We start from the raw sequence: 21964 nt of genomic DNA, 5'->3' as shown, positions 1-21964 counted from the left end.
CTTACCAAACATATACATGTACATGTATGAAGTTTTTTATATATATATCTCAAAGTTTCAACAATTTTGTTCAATATTATATGCATTCTGAAATATGCATCAATTATGTAACTGTAAAATATCTTATTATGTTGCCCTTGAAACAAATAAGGATTAACTATTAGTAATGTTATGTTAGTATTTCTCAAAGCTTATGATTTTATGTTAATATTTCTCAAAGGTTATCACATACACAATGTTACTGAAACATACACATATATGATAAATATTCCAACTTCTACTGATGACCTAATATACTGAGAGAAAGAAATAAGGGAACAGTTCTTGTTGTAGACATATTTTCAGTCACTATTAGTGTCATAATGTTTTTATCAAGTTTAAAGATGTAGGTTTGGACTGAATGGCAGTAATGTGATATTCAATTTCCGTTAGTCGGTTAACTTCTTGACACTGTGGATGAGAGTTTTGGTGGCATTCACTATCTCCTGTTTAGTGTTGGTGTGATCCATTATTTCTTTTCATCAGTATATATTGTAACTCTTTCCATAGACACAACTGTTTTTCACCTAAAGGTACATGTACATATGGTTCATTAAGTAAAGAAGACATGTTAATTTGATAATGCTTACCGGTCATCTTACATATGGTATAAATGAAGCCACTGAAACTTGTACTGGATTTTTGCAGAATTTTATTTCCTCAGAAACATCATATAAATCTTGGTATTATTGGTCAGAATAATAAGTTTCGAATTTCCCTACAACCCCTGCAATTGTCCACGGAAATTGGTATTGTCGTGGAGATTGCTGCCGATTTTATTTTTGAGATGTATTTTTTCGTTATTGTTAAGCATAAGATATACTTTGTGAACTGAAAATAGAAATATTGAAACAGTAACTGCACCGTTATTACTAGTTTAAGTATCTGAATCTTAGTGTCATCGGGCATGATCGTAAATACATGTAAATTACCCGCATTAAGCGAGTATCAACTAGGCCGTTGGCTCTGTTGACTGTTCATAGTACATGCATTGCAGGGACCACTGGATTGCTGGGGGGGGGGGGGGGGGGGGGGGGGGTGGTGACAGCTTATACATTGTTGAACTGTGGCTATGGTGCATTAATTATTTGTGCTTTGTTGTCAGTAACATGTTTAACAAACTCCTACGAGTCACTTGAAGTGTTATGGTCAGCCTGATGAGATATTTGTAGAAATACATATATAGCGAGAGATCGTTCCGATAGTTTAATCAAAATGTCTCAGTCATTTATATTGGCAAAATATGCTACCCTTTTCTGGTGCCGAGTGGCCTAATCCAAAAAAAAGAAAGGGGTTTTGGTCTTCGTGACAGATTTCCTAACAGAAATTATGCTGTTATTAAAGAACATTAGTTTAATTCTATAGTGCAATAAATATATTCTGTCACTTAGATATACTGTAATATGAGTAAAATATAAAGATTGAACTGACACGTCACTGTGGACTGCCTACACTGTATATGATAAATTGTCATCCTCTTGCAGCCCCATTGTTCTTGAACGTGTACGTGTCATTCGTGTGTTAACTGTTATGTCACTTTTAATTAATGAATACCACCACTGGTATGAATATATCTTACAGCTGAACATATTGGCAAACAATACAACTAACAAACTAATCAATCAAATTTACTTGCAATTCAGAGTTTCAAACTATTTTTCCACAGCATAGACATTTTCTTAATTGCAGGGGTTGCCCTATTATGTCATTATTAAAAAGCTAATTTTCTCCTCTCTTAGCTTTTTAAGTCATTCCATTCAGTTCCTGCAAATTGTAACACACTTTTAACTGTTTCTTTGTTACAACTGCAGGTTGTGTCCATTCATGTCATGTCATAGGGTTTTACGTGCACATTCAGAACAAGCTGTTGTAGCGCACGTCTGTCGTGGGCACAAGAGCCAGCCTTGGCCGGCTCCTCCGTCCATGACAGGAAAGGTGGGGGGAGGGGAGAGGAGGGACCGCCTGCACTGGCAGGTGCAAGGGAGCACCAGCAGCCCGATTAAATCGGTAGCAGGCGGGTGGGGGTGGTGGTGGTGCTATGGAATTTTGAATGGAGCAGTTAATGCCAAAGAGAAAAGGGTGCACAATTTTGACTGAGGAAGTGTCCATTCAAGTATTGCAGCACCTTGTCCTAGTGAGGAAGCTGTTTCCTGAACTCAACCTCAAAATGTAATACTTGCTTTAGTTGTGTTATCTATACTAGCCGTCATTAATAACGCAATTTCCTTTTGTCAAAATAATATACGTTCCGGTTGGACTTCGTTGACGCTATTCGTCAATGTACATGGTACAGTGGTACACATTATTTCAGCAGCATGTAAAGGTCGACTTCCGGCCTGTTCCCAACATAAGGGGAACAACGCTAAAAACGCATTATCCGGTAATTCGCGCACACGCAACCACTTGGCGAAATAACACTTTGCACGTGCATTTCCTGATACCCGGGCACACTCAGAACACACGGGTGGCAATGAGTATCTCACTCCTACACGATGCCTCGGTTGAACAACGCCGATCGGAATCAAGCCATTGGCTTGTTGAATGCCGGAAACTCGCAATTGCGGGTAGCACAACGGTTCCACGTGCACCCGTCAACCATTAATCGGCTCCTCAACCGATATCAGACGACAGGGACCATCAATGACCGCCGTCGTTCGGGCACACCACGCGTAACGACCAATAGACAGGACCGGAACATACGGTTGCGGCACCTGCGCAATTGGTTTTTGACAGCCGCAAGCACTGCCAGGACTGAAGTGGGAACCAGGGGACAACTCATCAGCGCCCGAACTGTCCGCAGACGTCTTGCCACAGCACGACTGCATTGCCACCGACCCTACCGTGGCCTTATCCTCCTGCACAGACATCGTCAAGCAAGACTCTTATGGGCCAGGAATGGTGGGCATTTGCGACCCAGGAGATGGCGAGATGTCATCTTCTCGGATGAATCGAGATTTAACGTGAGTGTCACGGACAGACGTCGTTGCATTTACCGCCGTCGTGGAGAACGTGTCGCGCAGGCCTGTGTTCTGGAGAGGGACCACTACGGGGGCGGCGGAGTCATGGTTTGGGGCGCCATCAATGCTGACTTCCGGTCCGAACTCGTGGTGGTACAGGGAAACCTTAATGCGCAACACTACGTCGACAACATCCTGCGGCCGGTCCTCCTCCCATTGATGAGACGGCATGGCGGAAACAGGCTTGTCTTCCAGCAAGACAACGCTCGGCCGCACACTGCCAGGCGTACACAGGCGTTTCTTCGTGCCCACCTGTCACTGTGTTGGACTGGCCAGCAGTTTCCCCGGACATGAACCCAATAGAGCACATGTGGGACGAGCTGGGACGTCGTGTTCAAAACCAACCGAATCCACCACAGAACTTCGTTGAGCTGCAGCAGGCATTGCAGCATCACTGGGCAGCCATCCCACGACATGTGGTGAGGCGCCTGTGCATGTCCATGCCTAGAAGGCTGCAGGCGTGCATCGCAGCACATGGAGGTCACACGAAATACTGACCCCCATGACGTTGACATCGCCAGAGACGTTATGCGCGATTCACTGTTGGCGGCTGACAGTGCCAGTCAGATGGGCCAGTGGTTGGTCTCACTGGTGGTATCAGTTTCATTTTTGTGGGATCTCGCATAATAAAATAAACCATGATCATTTCCGAGATTGCGTTTTTATTGCCGCCTAGTATAGGTTTATGTAATTTGGTAAGAATAATTAGTGTCATGCGAGCCAAAGAATCTGATGGTCTAGAATCAAACTCCAATTATCTTTGAGTAACCTATTACAGGTGGAAGGAAGGAAATGTTTTATTTAACGACACAGCCAAAACATTTTATTTTCATCAGACATATAGTTAAGGACCACACAGATATTGAGAGAGGAAACCCGCTGTTGCCACTTCATGGGCTACCCTTTTCGATTAGCAGCAAGAGATCTTTTATATGCACCATCCCACAGACAGGGTAGTATATACCATAGCCTTTGATATACCAGTCATAGTGCACTGGCTGGAACGAGAAATAGCCCAATGGGCCCACCGACAGGGATCGATCCCACATCGAGCAAGCGCTGTAGCACTGGGCTACATCCCACCTCTCAAATTCAGTGAATTATAATAATAAGAACACATTTTGCTAATTGCTTTTAAGTTCTAACCTGTTAGTAAATTACTAAATACAAGTTTTCAACACACACAAAAAAAAAAAAATATTTCACTACATACCCCAACCCATGGCATACCAGATATACATTGTACATGCAGATATGGTAACAGATGAGCATGTGTTGCTATTGAATTTCATCAAATGAACGAATTAGTGTTTTTCTCCAACACAACCTTAATTTCTGTGCAGTCTGTCACTGTGTTACTGTCTGCCTGTATGTATCGGTCTCTGTCTCTCACTCCCCTTCAACACCCAATATAACAAACTCTGGTGGTGCTTTGCCTCATGATAGTCACATACTCTTAATTACTATCTGAATGTTTTCACAGGTCTATGCAAGTGTATAGGTACAGGTACCGTATGTACATTGCATGCATGATGCATGATCTAGTTTGCAGATAATTTCTGTTTTAATGAGGCATTTTGCTTCCAGCAGGGCTTCTAGAAAGTTTATAAAATCCACTAGCCATGGGAATCAGTGATTTTAAACATTTACTAGCCACGATTAAAAATTCACTAGCCCTATTTACTTTAAGTTAATACAATTTTACGAAATAATAGTAATAATCAGATATGTCACCTAAAGAGGGCGATAAGAGCTTAAAAACACAAACTGGGGGTGTTGGTGTTAGGGCAGGCTATTCATATTTACAAAATAGACTTAACTGCAACATTTGACTTATTTTCACTAGCCATTAGGCATAGCAATAGTAGTTATTTACTAGCCCAACACTGAATATCACTAGCCATGGGAGTGGGGCTACCATAATCTAGAAGCCCTGTATTAGTTATTTACTAGCCCAACACTGAATATCACTAGCCATGGGAGTGGGGCTACCATAATCTAGAAGCCCTGTATTAGTTATTTACTAGCCCAACACTGAATATCACTAGCCATGGGAGTGGGGCTACCATAATCTAGAAGCCCTGTATTAGTTATTTACTAGCCCAACACTGAATATCACTAGCCATGGGAGTGGGGCTACCATAATCTAGAAGCCCTGGTTCCAGAATACATGGTCTATACAAGGCAAACGTCTGTCTGCAACAAAAGCGAACTGATGAAATGGTTTGAATAATGTCAAAACTCATACAAAAACATGTTATTAAAGTTCTAAACCACACAAACACAAAATAACATGTACATATAGGTTCTCGAATTCTGTTCCAACAAGTGTTCCACTACTCGTATAACAAACATTATACAAGTTGCTATGTACAACATTTAATATCTGGCTAATAAAAGTTTTATCAAATTAGTCACCTTTTAATAATTTTCACAGAAATACTCCATATATCTGAAGAAAACCCGGATAAAACAAAAGTCTTTCCAGTGTGAAGAAGTTTGTTTTGTTTAACGACACCACTAGGGCACATTGATTTATTAATCACTGGCTATTGGATGTCAAACACATGGTCATTTTTGAGTCATAGAGTAATTTTTTCATTAGTAGCAAGGGATCTTTTATATGCACCATCCTACAGACAGGATAGTACATACCATGGCCTTTGATATACCAGTTGTGGTGCACTGGCTGGAACGAGAAATAGTTCCAGTGTGAAGCCTGAATAAAGGTTGTGTAGGTGCTGTCCTTTACACATATATGAGAAAATTCATATACAACAATCCTTGGTAATTGGTAAGAGTAGCTATGTGGCAACATGTGGATTTCTCCTCTTAACAATACAGACCAAGGGTCACAACTACCATATAACAGATGCCAGTAATAGTAGGAGGTGTAGCTTAAAGTGTACTGGGGTGTCATTAAAGAAACATTTACTTTTCTTCCACTTCTTCCAAGACATATTTTCAGAATATTTTATTTCTTAATTCCTGTTCTCGGTTTCTGCATGGCTTCCAGCACAAAAGCTCCTTCATATCAGGTTGTCAGTCTTTTGCTTGTATTTCAAGCTTTCTCTTCTTTTTCTCACGCCATCTCTGTACCCATAACCTTGTCTTTTCCTTTTTCACTAATTTTTGCTCTTCTGTCAAAGTTTTTCTATATGCATTTTTTCTTGCACGATCTTTTTCTAAATACAATCTGTACTTCTCAGGATTGCATTTCAATCTATTTAAATATGTTTTCCTTCGATCCTTCCCAGAGAGAGCCGATCTTGATTTATACACACCATCACTGCACTTAGCTATGTTACACTCTGGTGCCATCAACTTTACCACAACCAGTGTCTAGAAAGAGGGAAAGAGAAACAGAAAGAAAAAACGGATGTGTTTTCTCCTGCACATCTCTCACACTCCTGCTTCACTGTCAAACTTAAAAGCGACATATTAGAGACTCAGTCTAACATGCAATTTGTTCTGGCAATTACATCATGTACAATGTACACATTCATGTACATGTGTACATGTATGTACGTATTCCAGGGGTACAGAAATGAAAAATATTTCACTAGCCTGCCAGACCAGAACCAACTAAAAGTTATTAGCCCACCAGAATTAATACTAGTTCGCCAGCCTATAGAACAATATCTATATATATATAATGTTTAATAATAATATAATATGCAGTCATCATATCAAATTATATATATTTTTTTAAATATTCTAATAAAGATAGTTTTTCACAGTTCTTTCATATAGATTTATCTATATCTATATCTATATTTATATACTAGTAAATATTAGCAATTAGCAGCAAGGGATCTTTTATATGCACCATCCCACAGACTCAACATTAAGAGAATAAGAGTGAAATAAAGTAAACTTTTGTCATTATATTGTTACAAACGTGGCAGTGACAAATCTTAAAAAATCTATATTTTAAGTCTAGATTCTGATCATTATATATGTTAAAATATAAATTTAACAGAAGTATTTATTAGAACTAACCCAGCACTTACTAGTATAAAAAGATTATTGAAACCTGATATTTTATCAGTAAAGTATAGGAGTTGGAAAGTTGTTAAATATGGGTTGGTGTCGATCTAAAAAAGTGTTTTAGATATGTGATAAGACTACAACTGAAACAACTGAAGCAACATCTTCATATAGTTTTATAAAGTTCAAACATACTTCTGTACAACACAATTAAAACAATTACTGTAAAGACAAATTTAATTTTTTATGAAAAGTTCCATTTTAAGCTGGAATTACTCATGCATGTACTTGCATAATAGACCATCTGTTGCGTAAACTGACAATCTGACCCATTGTCACTGAATACACATGTATTTTAAGTTTACAAGCATGTGTATGTAGGACACTGTCGATAATAATTTCCACACCACTATTCTTGCTTCATACACAATAAATATAACAATATTAATGTTCATACCAAACTGTAAATGGCTACAACTTTTGCAAGAATGTACGTCCAAGATTATTAAAATTCTTGAAAATAAAGTGTCAGTCTAGAATGATAAGTCATTATTCTTCAATGGCAAAACTGGTATACCAAAAGTTGTGATATGTGCTATCTTGTCCATAGGATGGTGCATATAAAAGATCCCTTGCTGCTAATCGAAAAGAGAAGCCCATGAAGTGGCGACAGCGGGTTTTCTCCCTCAATATCTGTGTGGTCCTCAACCATATGTCTGACTCCATATAACCGTAAATAAAATGTGTTGAGTGCATCGTTAAATAAACCATTTCCTTCCTTCAATGGCAAAATTTGTAATGTCAGTCTGCCGTTTAATGGTCTGTTGCTTCCCACCACTCACCGGAGACTAGTTCAAAGCTCCCCTACATGTGACTAATTTACATGTATCAGTACTGTAATATCTTTAAACTGAAATGACTTGCCATAATCTAAGTATGGGGAGCAATCAATCACTCCCTTCACTTTTTTAATGGTAACAATTAGCATAGTTATTTGTAAAAGTTTTGCATTACATGTATACAGTAGTGCAGGGTGCACATTAAGTCCATACTTTTCATAATGTGCAGGGCGAGTTGCTTCCCTCTATTTAGCAAATTTAAAATGGCGGGGAAAGTTCTGAAGGTTGAAGGTTAATAATGACTCAAGTACTTCAATCAGGATTTAGTGAGTATGGTAGGTTATACATTTTTGGTTCATGTGTCCATTTGTTGCACCATTTCGGTTTAGAAACGGTTGAAAAATAGTGGCACAAGTTTTGAATACCAGTTATATATAGACTAATGTAACTATTTGTGGATGTAAAAAGAACCACACTTTCTTTCTACAACTGTTTGGACTATACTTGTACTGGTACCAGGTACAATGTAGGTGAAAACTGGAGTACATGTATGAATAACACTTGCTAAGCACTGGTTATTGAGGACACAAAGTATACAGTGTAAAGTAGATTTACATGTGTATAAAGCTGTCTTCTCCAGGAAAGGTGGGTGATCATTCCCAGTCCTTTCCACATTCACCTGGAAAGTTCTTTAATAAGTATTTTAATAATTTTTCTTTGATATTTCATATGATTGCTCGCATTGCAAGATTTTCGGAACATGATTTTGGTTTCACTCATGGCAAGGCAAGCCTCCGAGAATTAAAATTTGGAGTAACCCAACTGCAAAAACAAACTCAGGTAACTCATTTCATTTTTGTGTGACCTGTCATGAACATGTAAATGATGTGGTAAATTGAATGGGCAAATGATTAAAAAGAAATAGAGTTATGCAAAAGTATAGTCCGTCCCACAGGGAACACCTTTTTTCATGCTATGGAATTTACTACCAGTTATTTTATTTCTGAGCCGATTGTTTTTTAACTTGGGACACAATTTTTTTTTTTTTTTTAATTTCTTATTTCCAAAACCCTTTTACTTTTTTTGTTAGGTCAAACAAAAATGAAATTGTTTATAATAAAAAAACATTTTTGTTGGGAGGATGGGGCGGACTATAGATGTATGTGCGTGCTGTATGTTGGTGAACCAAACTACTGTTCTTGCAATTTTTTTACAGAAATGAGTAAAACTATGTACATATGATACAAATCAGGACTAATTACTGATCTAGATAACTGGACATATGGGCTCTTTTCACAAAAAGGGGCAAATACCGGTAAAGAATTAAAAAAAAAAAAAAAAAGGTTGTTTTAAAGTTAAAGCAGATATGTTCAGTGGTGTATAATTTCAAGTAGCAAAACTAGAGATGTATAATTGTTTTACATGTACATAAAAATATTTTTGTGCTTCTGTTTTTACACTGAATTGTAAGGCATAATAGTACACAAATGTCTTTACCATTATGTCTATACTGTTAATTTATTAATAGCAAAGAAAATCAATAATGGTAAATACTTTTATAAATGTGTATATATATCTATAATTGTTATTATTACAGGCATATGTAAGATGTAATGCTAGACTGGATGATTGTGAAAAAGTGTTAAATCTGTCTTTTCTATTATTCAGCATAAATAACGGTAAAGACAAAAATTATAACGGTAAAGACAAAAATTATAACGGTAAAGATACATAACATGGTATTTGTGCCATCTGCAATGTACATCAGTAATCAATCATGCAAATGGCTTTTAAAAACAGATTTACTGAATGAAAAAAATATAAATGATGGGTTTCTCATGCTTTCAGGATACTTTATTAAACTAACAGTAAAGACAGACAATAAGTGTGACATTGAAAAAAGTTTTTTTAAGAATTAAAAATAACTTGCCTATGCATCTACATGGCCAAATATATCCAGAGCATCAAGTCATTATGCTTTTTATAAATGTGCATTCCTGTTTAATCAATACACTTGCTGTCATCTAAGATATACTGAACACTTTTATTACATAGCCAACAGTCGGACCAGCTGTGCCCAGGTAAGTTTCTTTCTGATAATACTATTACATGTCCAACATCATACATTTGTATCTCTATAAAATGACATCTTCTTGTGCACTCAAGTGTCACAAACCACTAGTTTAACTCAAATACTTAACATTAATGACAGACGGGTTTTGGATCATTGGGGGGTTTTTGTGTCTCCATACATAACAAACATAACATCTCTTTACTATAATTTCATTTCATATCATAAATCATTAAATGGTATAATATTTTTAATGACTAAATTTTCTTCAATCAGTTACATATAAATAATTAAGTGTTCTTCAAACAAACAAAATGTCCAATAACAAGTTCGCACTGAAACGTTTCCAACATTCTGAAATGGAAGTATCAGGTACCCAGTTTATTTTCACTGAAACTTGAAAGGCAATTCCAGGTGATGTCATTCATAACCAAATACACCTAGATATTATTACTATGATTTACCATACTTAAAAAAAAACGTAGACCTCTTTACCTTCACCTAACAAAATACTTCTGAGTTTAAAATGATTTGGAAAAAAAAAAAAAAAACATTGTCAAATATAACATACATACATGTACATGTATACAGTGAACATTTTTTTCAGTATCGCACCACGATTCACTATGCAAGTTTCAGAGCTTGCTACACAATCTTGAAACATACAACAGTAGTTGCTAATAAATTTTCAATCGACTAGATATATCACTAATCGAGATTTTGTAACAAATGTTCCCTGGTTTATAACTAAATTACCATTAGATATATGACATACTTATTGTGTATGAAGCCAAAAAGATGGTGCAAGCATAAAATAATACTTCAGTTTTTATGTATGTACTTTTAATTGGTAGTAAAATTAACACAAAATAACTCTTTTTAAATACATCAAATGTAACTTTCATACATGAGTATCTGTTGAATTTTGAGTAAGCAGTAGATCCATAAACAAAGAATAAATGATGTTTGGCCATAAATTTATTGTAGATCGGATCCTACATGAATGGGTGGCATACTGTATATATATCTCAATACATTTTTAATTTTACCAACACATCACAATGATCCAATTTTATTTTCTGTAGTTTCACTCTATTCTCATTTCAAAAACACTTTCAGAAGCATGTACAAGTGCCTACACATACACTGTAGGGTTTTTGCTAGAGGGTAGGGAGGGTACAATTACGAACTCTAAAAGCTTGGAAATTAAGCAATATATTTGTATGATTTTCAGAATAATTATAATAAGAGAACTGGGGCCTAATTCACTAAACTCTCACAACTTTGTGATCTCACAGTGTAATGCTAAAAGACTTGCAAAGAAGATGCTTTGTTGTCTAGCAGAGCCTAAGAGACCTTTATGAATTAAGCCCCTGCTCTTTAAAATTAGTCAGAGCACATGAAATGCAGTGTCTAGTTTCAAAACATTCAAACACATAACCACCTAGAAGGGTCACTTATGGATATTTATTTTTATCATATATATCTTACATTTTCAGTGCAATCAAAGTATGTGATATTTTTCAGATCACATACTTTAAGAATTTGATAACTTTGCAAATTACATGTAAATTAGTCGAGGTCTCGGCACTAGGTTTATTGACATTTAAGCAAACGTACTTGGGTGACACTCCATGATTGACATATGCATTCAGAGTCATCAAATAAAAACATTTCAATGGCAATTTGACACTGAAAGCTGTTCAGCGTTCAGAAAACAAAAAACATTAGGCATAACTTTATTTTGATGTAAGGACATCCAAAATGACGTCATTCGAGTTTGACGTAATTTCCATTCAAAAATACACCGTGCCACATATTCTTACGTCATTTGAATATCTAGTAATGGCGGACTGGAATTAAAGTTGTGTGTACAGTTTACAAAAACACATTGTATTAAGCTTGAGCTTATATGATAAAGAGATTATTACCCTCGTGTATTTCTGTATCGTCAATATCATAAATTAGGAATAAAAATAATGTATTATGCTCACCAGAGGCTCGCATAATACTATTTTTATTCCTAGTATATGATATTGACGATACCGAAAAACACTCTGGTAATAACCTCTGTTTATTACGTACCCTCAAATTATTTTCTGGCAGAACCCTGCTCTGTAGTCTCAGAACAGCAACAAAAGTGTTCTCAACACCCACAGAAAGGCAATATGTTTTAATACCTTAACAAGAGTTGAAATAATAAACCTATGCAGAGGTTAAGTGGCAAATAAGACCTCAGAATGACAAGTTACAGGCCAGTTACAGTGTTTGAAATAAGCACTTGTCTGTTTGTCCTGACAAGTGATAATCTGCTGGGACAAGCAAAATGTACCTTAGTGGTTGTCCAGTGGACAAGTAAAAATTTATAATGCTATTTCATTTTGAGCAATCAAAAACATTGTCCTTGCTCTTGAATAAAACAACTTATTTGGACAAGTAAAAATATTGATGGACAAGTAGATTTGTTGATGTACTTGTCCAGTGGACTAGTGAAAATTTCTGCTTATTTTTATCACAGTTAGGAACCATATATGATTAACGCTATTTTTTGGCACTTACTGAAAAATATGTTCGTCACTCAAGACCAGGAGACCGACTATTTCAACCCTTGCTTAATAATAACATAAGGTGACACCAACCGAATTGAGTGAATTGCAAAATAACATTTAATAAAAAAATATTTGGTTTGTATGTATACTATTACCAGGCTTTGAAATAATATACAGTAGAGAACAATTGTTTGGATTAGGTCAAAAGGTCGTGAAAACTACTTAAATATTCTTGACAAAATTATTCAGTGAATAAAAATTTTCTTTTTGATTTTGTTTCCATACTTTAACTTGCAAGTTCTTTTCACTTCTGCATGTTATAATGTACTTCATTCGACATTAGATAATATATACTTACATGTAGCAAAAACACACTTGTGTTAAGTTTACAATATTGCTTCGGCTTAAGAATTAATATTACTTGTATTTAGAATAAAGAATCTGGGTTCCAGTGTAAACAAAAATGGCTGTTACATAATCTGTAAGATTTGTTGTGTGTTTTTGGGGGTGGGGTAGTGCTTTTACAGTGGAACTTCGTTAATTACATGTTGGTATTCCTGTAGACAGATAAATTTTAGAGATGAATTCTAAATTACTGGTTACTCATTTCTTTGCAAAATGGTGAAACTATAAAAGCAATATTATTTCTTATTTGCAGTTAATGAACTTAACAGATTAAGATTTAAATTGTTCAAGTATACAGGCAAACAATAGTTACATTAATATTATATATATTAATTATTTTAAGTACTTTAGATATTTTAGCATATGTTTCTCAATGGTTAATTTATTTATATGTCAAAATTGATATTTAATCAAAAGCCAATTTTGTGAAAAGTGCAGGAAACCTTTTGAGCCAACCATCAAACAAACATTTTGACTGCAGAAAGAAGAAAAAAAGCATCATTTACCTAGATGTTTTCCTGTCACATTTTGTACCAAAAAGGTCATCATCCACTGCATTTTTGAAAACAAGCAAGTCAGTCGGTGTCACCTTGAACAGAACAGGAAGGATACGAAAAGAATTACACCTACCTGTTTGTTGTCTGAAATGGGCAATGAATCGGAGCTGCACGGCACTAACTCGGCGCCATCTGGAAATGTTTGTGCATTATTGTCCATCACGAATGACTCTGAACTAATTGTCTCACACGTTAGCTGTAGAGTGTCCAAATCATCCATAACCTCTTGTTTACACGTAACAGTCGTAGTGAGAGGAAAACAAATCTTCTCATTATGTTCATCCGTCTCGAATCCTGGTGTCTCACTCCGACTCACACCATCCTCGTTAGAGTCTGTGTTTGCGTAACTTTGGGGTAGCAGACTGCAGTCGCTCACTATGTTTAAACATTCACTCCCAACAGCTGATTTGCCTAAAGTTTAAATAATAATAATAAATACATGTACATGCATGTCTACAGAATGATTTCTAGGCATTAAAATTACCTATTAGTTTTAAAATTACTATATGTTCCTCATGCACATGCATTTACACAATTGTATTGTGTATGTTCTGTGTTAAATTATAATGTGTATATGTACGTGTAAGTACATATACAGGCCTCGGAGAACTTTTGAGGTACAATTAAGTGTAAAGAAAACAATAGTGGCAAAATACATTTTAAAACTGAGAATGCTTTGTGGTTGCAATATTTATAGTTTAATTTACTTGAATAAAATTACATCAGTAGGTATATTAATGTCATGGATGAGTTACAGATTACTGGTAGCCAAATATTCTTTAAGGAAATGTTGCACGTGAAAGCAAATTGAAAAAAGTGGCTTGTAGATCTATTAGAGATCCGTTTCTTTTGTTTTCATACAATCGAAGTTTTCTAGTTAATTTTACTTTTTCTTTTTTTTTCTTAACTTAATTTTATCACTTGTCAGGATTCACCCACAGTAATTTATTGATTGCTTGAGTCTAAAAATCACTGGCCTCGGGCCACCATGTTTTGAATTGTTTTTTGGTGTCTTTTTAACTAGCTGCCAGGTTTGGCCACTGAAAGTAATGTACTTGCCGGACACTGAAAAACACCAGACAGGTGTTGGGCTACTATATTCTAGAAGTCCTGTACATGTATTTTGCCACATTTTAACGTCTATTTTATTCATGATCATCTGCTCTAAAAAATACACTTCTAATCAAAGCTGATGGCTCTACAAAAACTTCAACTATGACTCCATGTTTTTAAACAATATTTGTCAACATGTTATATTTTTTACCTTAAACAAACAAAAGTTTAAACAATAAATGCTAAAATGTTGACAATATATATTTGTTTTACTTTTAACAAACAATAAAGAATTTTTATTTAAAAACACCTTAGTACGTTATAGGTTAACAGCATTTCAAAGTTTATAAACACAATCTAGAAGTACTCTGTGAACATTATTTAATATTCAATAAAAACTGAAATCGGATATAAAAAAACAACAACATGAAAAATGACCTTTAGGGGTGCAGAAAGTATTCACCCGCTCGCCAAATGCGAGTAACAATTCTGACGGATGAGTTAAAAAATGCAACTATCATTCCAAGACGGGTAATCTGTCTTTTTCTGACTGATTGTAAATTTATTTTATGTATTTTTTTTTTTTCTTACAGTGAATCTGTGACTCTGTATCAGCCATGCCAAAATTCCAAACTATTCAAACAAATGGTTCAGAATGATGACGAAATAGTTCAAATACACTATTCATGTACCGCATTGCCGACTTTGGAGTTCCGAACTGCGCAAGCGCGACATTCCGGAAACGGGTTCAAATTGGACAAAACTAAACAAAATTCTTCGGGTATATGATTTAAACAGAACCAAACATTTTAAAGTATATGGGTAAAATGGCATTACAAGTTGTGAATGATGATATCTTCAATGAAATAACAGCTGTATTAATAATTTATTACTTTGGAACACCGTATTCCCTAATACATTGAAATGCAGTTGTAATTTTTATCTATAGTCTGTCCCATCCTTCTACACAAATGTTTTTTTGTAAATAATTTCAGTTTGGTTTGACATAAGAAGAAAAGTAAAAGTGTTTTAGTAATAGCAAATGTATACATGTACTATTTTTGTGTGCAATTTACAAAACAATCGGCTTAGAAATAAATAACGTGTAGTAAATTCCATAGTATGAAAAAAGCATCTAGATTATGGTAGCCCCACTCCCATGGCTAGTGATATTCAATGTTGGGCTAGTAAATAACTACTACTGCCATGCCCGATGGCTAGTGAATTTTTTTTTGGGTCAAATATTGCAGTTTTGTCTATTTTGTAAATTATATGAATATCCTGCCCCCAGTATTAAGTGATTTTTAAAATCCATTTCCCTCTTTAGGTGACATATCTGATTATTACTTTTACTTGGTAAAATTGTATGAACTTAAAGTAAAGTAGGGCTAGTGAATTTTTAATCGTGGCTAGTAAATTTGTTAAATCACTGATCCCATGACTAGTGGATTTTATACAAATTCTAGAAGCCCTGTATATTAAAAAAAGAAGAAGAAAAAAGTACAATTTTCGCCTATAAATTTAGGTGTCATTATAGCTAAATCTGTTCCGTTTTGGCCAATGAAAATGGTTAACTTCCATTTTGATAGTGGTTCCGATTTAGCCTCATTCCTCAGAAACAGAGCCAGTCAAAGTTGAATAGTTCCTCAAAAGTATTTGTTTACGTTCAAAGTATGTTGCAGGTGTGTTTGTAATGGATTCTTCTGTTAAATACTTGTGGGTGTCACTTGAATTTTGAAAATCTACATGAAAGAAATGTGAAAAAGTTAGTCTTTACCAGAATATTTCAAAATTTACTGATTTGTCAATCAAGGTTTGGAGATTGATTTCGTTCGTTTGCCACGTTATGTTGATCACTTACCAAGCATCTTTAACAATATATTGTTCTATAGGCTGGCAGACTACTAGAAATTCTGGCGGGCTAGTAAATTTTAGTTGGCTCTGGTCCGGCTGGCTAGTGAAATATTTTCCATTTCTACACCCCTGTCCTTTAAATACATGTATGATACATACTTTTCTTTGCACTAGATGTAAGGTTAGTGTTGGCACCACGTTTCTTTTTGCTGTTGTTCTTTTCTGAAGAAAGTGACATAGTCGACGTGTCTCCGTCCCTTGTGAATTGCTGACTGGACGGGGAGCAGTTCAACCCTTGTGCCGTGCCACCCAACACTGCTCTGGAAGACCTAGTCTGCCTGCGACCTGCAACACTAACAGCTGACCCATGTGGTGGATCTACAGAATTATTGTTCGTAAAATCTTCACTGGAATCCAACTCGCCCACACTGTTCAAGTCTGTATCAGTATTTCTGTTTCGAACTGATGACTCTGAACCATTTGGTGCACCAGAAACAACATTTTCAATGGAAGAGGTCTGCAGAGGTTTCTTGTGGAAAGTCTTGAACACTTTCGTACAGTGACTCTCACTCACCACATGTCCAGCACCATTAAGAAGTTCACAGAGAACGTATCGCTCCTTCCTCGTATTGTCAATGTCCAGGGCAAGATAACCACTCACCTCAACAGAGTCATTAAACTGCAGATAGTCTCGACACACTTTCTGCAGGACTTCCAAGAAGTTAAAAAAAAATTCCTCCGAATAGTGCTTGTCCATCGTTAACCTTTACATGGACCTGCAAAACGAAAAGAAAAGCATATATTATATACTTATGATAATGCACTCTGACCATATTGCTTTTATTTTAATTTGTTTAACATTATGCAAAATATTAAGTACTGAGAATGACAGACTACAAGTATAAGCATGGATGGAACAAGCCGCAGAATACTGCTAAAGCATCACACATCCCCTACAGCTACAGGGCAGAAACAAATTTTTTGTTTCCTAAGTTTAAGGGTCATAACTCTTGTCACAAATGGATAAATTGCCATGAAAATAGCCTGATCTGTAACAATACTTGATATAGTTATACACACAATTTCAGATCAATATATATATATATATATATGCTTTTTTCCCTAAGCGATCTCAGCGATGTCGATATATGTGACACAGTTATCATATACTCTAGTATGTGGAATCTGTGGCACTGCAATGGGTTTTTTCAAGATTTCTGTCTGGACAAAATGTGGGATTTTGTGGGGAAATCTAACGGTAAATAAAGGGGGAGAAGGTAAACTTTCCCCTATCAACTCGCCCCATCAATTGGTCAACTCGCCCCACACTGTTTAGTCAACTCGCCCCAAAAATGTTACCAATTCTCCCCATCGATTGGTCAACTCACCCCAGATGAACTTTATTTTATACAAATGATTTAAATGCAATAGATTTCATGCCAGTACATACTTTGGGAGTTCAAAGGTGTACACTGTCACAATAGTAACATGGGCAACGAACAATTATTAAACTGTTTTAGTTTGCTGTAACCAGACCAGCACAGATAAGTTGGAACTACTAAATATCAGTCAACCAACCAATGCAAGGTGTTTGAAATAAGTAAAATCCTGGTCATGCCAGGACTGCAATAAGAAGACAGCAAGGATGACATCTGCAATGTCAAGGCAGTGTTGAGACTCTTTTCAATCTTTACTGTACACTAATTAACCTTCCGACTACTACAGGCGAGATATACTGTACACTGTATACAGTGCATTCCCCAATTTCCCCGACGTTTTGCATATGACACTCACCGGAAATAAATTAGTTTCCTGTAAACATTACTTGAAATAATGGCTGCTTTACTTTTCATTTTTCTGTGGAAAATACAATTTTTTGTTCAAAAAGTGGTTTTCAGCAAGTATTTTTGCTTGACAACAATGGCGGTACGTCGCAGTCATTTTCAGGGATCGATAGCAGATTGTGACAGCTAATTTGATACGGTGAGTTGACCAAACACTGGGGTGACTTGGTTTTGGGGCGAGTTAACAGCATTCATTAAAGGTAGCAGAGAAATATATCATAGTTGTTAACAATGTAGTTTGGACTTTAGGTTCAGACATGTCCACCCTGGGTCCAGTCTGTGGTATGACCAGTGGCCTGATCAAGAAAACATATGGAGTAAATTTGTTATTTTTTATTTTAAATGGAGTGGTTATATTTTAAGTCGTTTGAGAAAAAAGAAAAGTGATATGGTTATAATTTTAATTAAAAAACCATTGATCTGCCATTATAGCCAAAAAAGGTTCCATTTCCGTCAAAGATTGAGATGTGTGACGTAGCCCATCAGTAAAGTACTCGCATGATGCAGTTGGTTTGGGATCGATCCCTGTCTGTGGGCCCATTGGGCTATTTCTCATTTCTGCCTGTGCACCACGATTGCAGGGCACAATATTTCACGGAAACCGCCATTCTGTTCGCGTGTCGGTTACGCAAAATTTTATTTACTGAACCGCAAATCGGTTACGTCGTGACCTGTAGACGTTCAGAAATTAAAACTTGCAAACTTCACAATTACAGGAAGTTTATTCGTGAAGACATACTACTAGTATTCCGACCCATGTTTTAGACTGATTTTTAGATACTTGATGCGCAGCAAACCAGTAGCCAACAGTATATTGCAACGGTTGTAACTTGTGACCAATCTAAACTAAATGCTCAGTATAGAATCGAGCCAAACGTTTTAAAGAAATGTGCACGGACCGCTGGGTGTTTACTACAATCCAAGATGGCAGATATATATTTGTTTACATTTTCAATGATTTGTTATTATGAATACATTTATTGTGGCCTTGACACATCTGTTGTTAGGGAATCACATAAAAATAATCCCTATAACCACATCTTTATTATTAACGGATGTAGGACAAAATGTCAATGGAAAAAATGTCAAGTCAAAATATCAACTATTAAAGTGGAAGGAAGTAAATGTTTTATTTAACGACGCACTCAACACATTTTATTTACGGTTATATGGCATCAGACATATGGTTAAAAACCACACAGATATTGTGAGAGGAAACACACTGTCGCCACTTCATGGGCTACTCTTTTCAATTAGCATCAAGGGATCTTTTATATGCACCATCCCACAGACAGGATAGTACACACCACGGCCTTTGTTACACCAGTTATGGAGCACTGGCTGTAATCTATTAAAGTGGTACCCAGGTAAAAATGTCAACTTTGACATTATATACTCAATGTGTAAAAAAAACACCCAAAAAAATCCTAACTATTCTACGACTTTTCGTTTCACCAATTAAACCACTGTTTGCACACCTTTGACAGCACTAAATGTGTATATAATTGTCTCAATAACACAGCATGGGTGATGTAATTTTGTTTTGTAATGCCACTAACTTATTTTTTAAAAATCAAAGACAGGCTAGCTAATAAGCCATACAACCAACAATGAAGCATTCTCTAATTATTCCAAATTTTGAAATTATGAAGAAACTCAATTTCCAAAAACCTAACATACATCTGTTATCTCTCTTGCTCTGTCCTCCTTTTCCTCTCCCCCCCCCCAACCCCCTTCACTGTCTCTCTGTCCCACTTCTCTCTTCTCTCCATCTCTCATATAACACACACACACAAGTTGACATTTTGACAGATACAACATTAATGGTACACATTTTGGACGCGAACGAAACCACTTGCGAGTGACGAAAAATAGTTCCATCGATAAACGAGTTTTTAACTTCAAATGTTTTAATACGAAATTGTCTGAAACAGATATTAATAAAAATTTAAAAAAAAACACTCTTTTTTTATCAGAAATGTATGTAGTAAAAAAAAAATTATATAATAAAAACAAAACAAAAAAACAACTGTTGCTAATCGCGCATTAATACAATAACACCACGACCGTAATTAGGTGGCCGAGTTCAACATTGCAGCTTTTAAAAGTATTGAAATAGTGTATTTTATAGTAAAAATAAAATTAATTATGTATACTTGATTGATTATCAATGTTATTTATAATCTAATTATTGCTTTAGCATTAACTGGGGCGGCTGGAAACTGTTGGAAATTACAGACGGGGTATAAGAGAATTTGGCTCCGCCCACAGGGGGATAAGGGATTTGTCCAACGGCAAACAACCAATGAGATTAAAGAATTTTACATGAAGGCGAGATAATGAGTTTTATTACATTCCTCATGTTGTACGATATATGCTTATGTGACAAATATGGCAGTTTTTTTATGTTGAACTCTTTTTTGGGGTGGATGGGTATTATAATACTGATTATATTAATGGTATTGAAGGTATTTTATTTGAAAATAATGAATACATTCCTACAATTTTGAGTGTGCCAAACCTTTTGGGTTTTTTTTTTTTTTTTTTTTTTTTTTTTTTTTTGCAAAACGGAGTTACCTACCCTGATTACAACTTTTTTATTTTGGGGGTCAGGACCAATTGAATTTTTTGTTTTTGTTTTTTGAATTGTTTTATTCTTTTAAAGGTATTTCTTCAGTAGGCTATAACAAACAATCAATATCATTCTTGTCATATTTAAAAAGTGTCCGCGGTCCCTACATATAAAAAGATCCCTTGCTACTAATGGAAAAATGTAGTGCGTTTCCTCTATAAGACTGTATCATGTGTATGTCAAAATTACAGAATGTTTGACATTCAATAGCCGATAAATCAATGTGCTCTAGTGGTGTCGTTAAACGAAACAAACTAACTTTTACATCTACATTTTAGCCCGATACCACCGGAAGTACTCAACTAGCCCATCACATATGATAGGAATAATTTCCCATTGACAAATTATGAAGTCCACGACTGTAGCGACATTTATTTTTGACTGTATTTTTAAATTTGCGTTTTATTCGCTGGCCTACAAAGCGTTTACCAATGGCGATCCCGATATATTTCAGTAATCTGACTCAAATGTTTTTCGGTTGTTAACAATGTTATCGTCTTTCAGTTTCACTCCTCCAATGAACAGTTGATTGGTTGCAATTTCCTCCGATAATGTGGAGTCTCCTACTATAGTTATTTCGTATAGGTCTGTGTGTTTGCCTAACTGAACACGACGTAGTTTAGCGTATAAGCCAATCGACGTATACAAATGATTATGACTTACTTTTGTTTTGTTTTCTTGTTTTCAGTTTATTTAAATATGAGTGTGCGTGCGTGCGCGCGCATTATAATAAACTCAGCTGTTCTCGAGCCCATATATTATATAGATACATGTTTTCCGATGTTATACAGACGTAGGCTACTCAATGAGGCAAGGGGTGAGGGACGTAGCCCAGTGGTAAAACGCTCGCTTGATGCGCGGTCGGTCTAGGATCGATCCCCGTCGGTGGGTCCATTGGGCTATTTCTCGCTTCAGCCAGTGCACCGCGACTGGTATATCAAAGGCCGTGGTATGTGTTATCGTGTCTACGGGATTGTGCATATAAAAGATCCTTTGCTGCTAATCGGAAAGAGTAACCCATGAAGTGACGACAGCGGGTTTCCTCCGTAAACCGTAAATAAAATGTGTTGAGTGCGTCGTTAAATAAACCATTTCCTGAACAATCATGGGCGTC

The 21964-nt window shown here is 36.0% G+C and overlaps 1 protein-coding gene across 6 annotated transcripts in view; it reads right to left on the bottom strand.

Annotated features, from left to right (window-relative positions):
* Positions 1-21378, bottom strand: part of LOC121382984 (flocculation protein FLO11-like) — a 53047-nt gene extending 31669 nt beyond the window's left edge. For all 6 annotated transcript variants that reach the window (XM_041512695.1, XM_041512698.1, XM_041512696.1 and 3 more), the window contains exons 1-3: positions 21280-21378; positions 16534-17150; positions 13541-13878 (exon numbers count right to left, since the gene is read on the bottom strand). In XM_041512695.1, the coding sequence (XP_041368629.1) occupies positions 13541-13878; positions 16534-17131 (936 nt within the window). In that variant the 5' untranslated portion in view covers positions 17132-17150; positions 21280-21378. The remainder of the gene's footprint in view (positions 1-13540; positions 13879-16533; positions 17151-21279) is intronic.
* Between the last annotated feature and the right edge of the window lie 586 nt (positions 21379-21964).

This window comes from Gigantopelta aegis, chromosome 10, assembly GCF_016097555.1.
Source record: "Gigantopelta aegis isolate Gae_Host chromosome 10, Gae_host_genome, whole genome shotgun sequence".
In the NCBI taxonomy this organism is placed as follows: Eukaryota; Metazoa; Mollusca; class Gastropoda; order Neomphalida; family Peltospiridae; genus Gigantopelta; species Gigantopelta aegis.
This window is presented reverse-complemented; position numbering and strand designations above follow the sequence as displayed.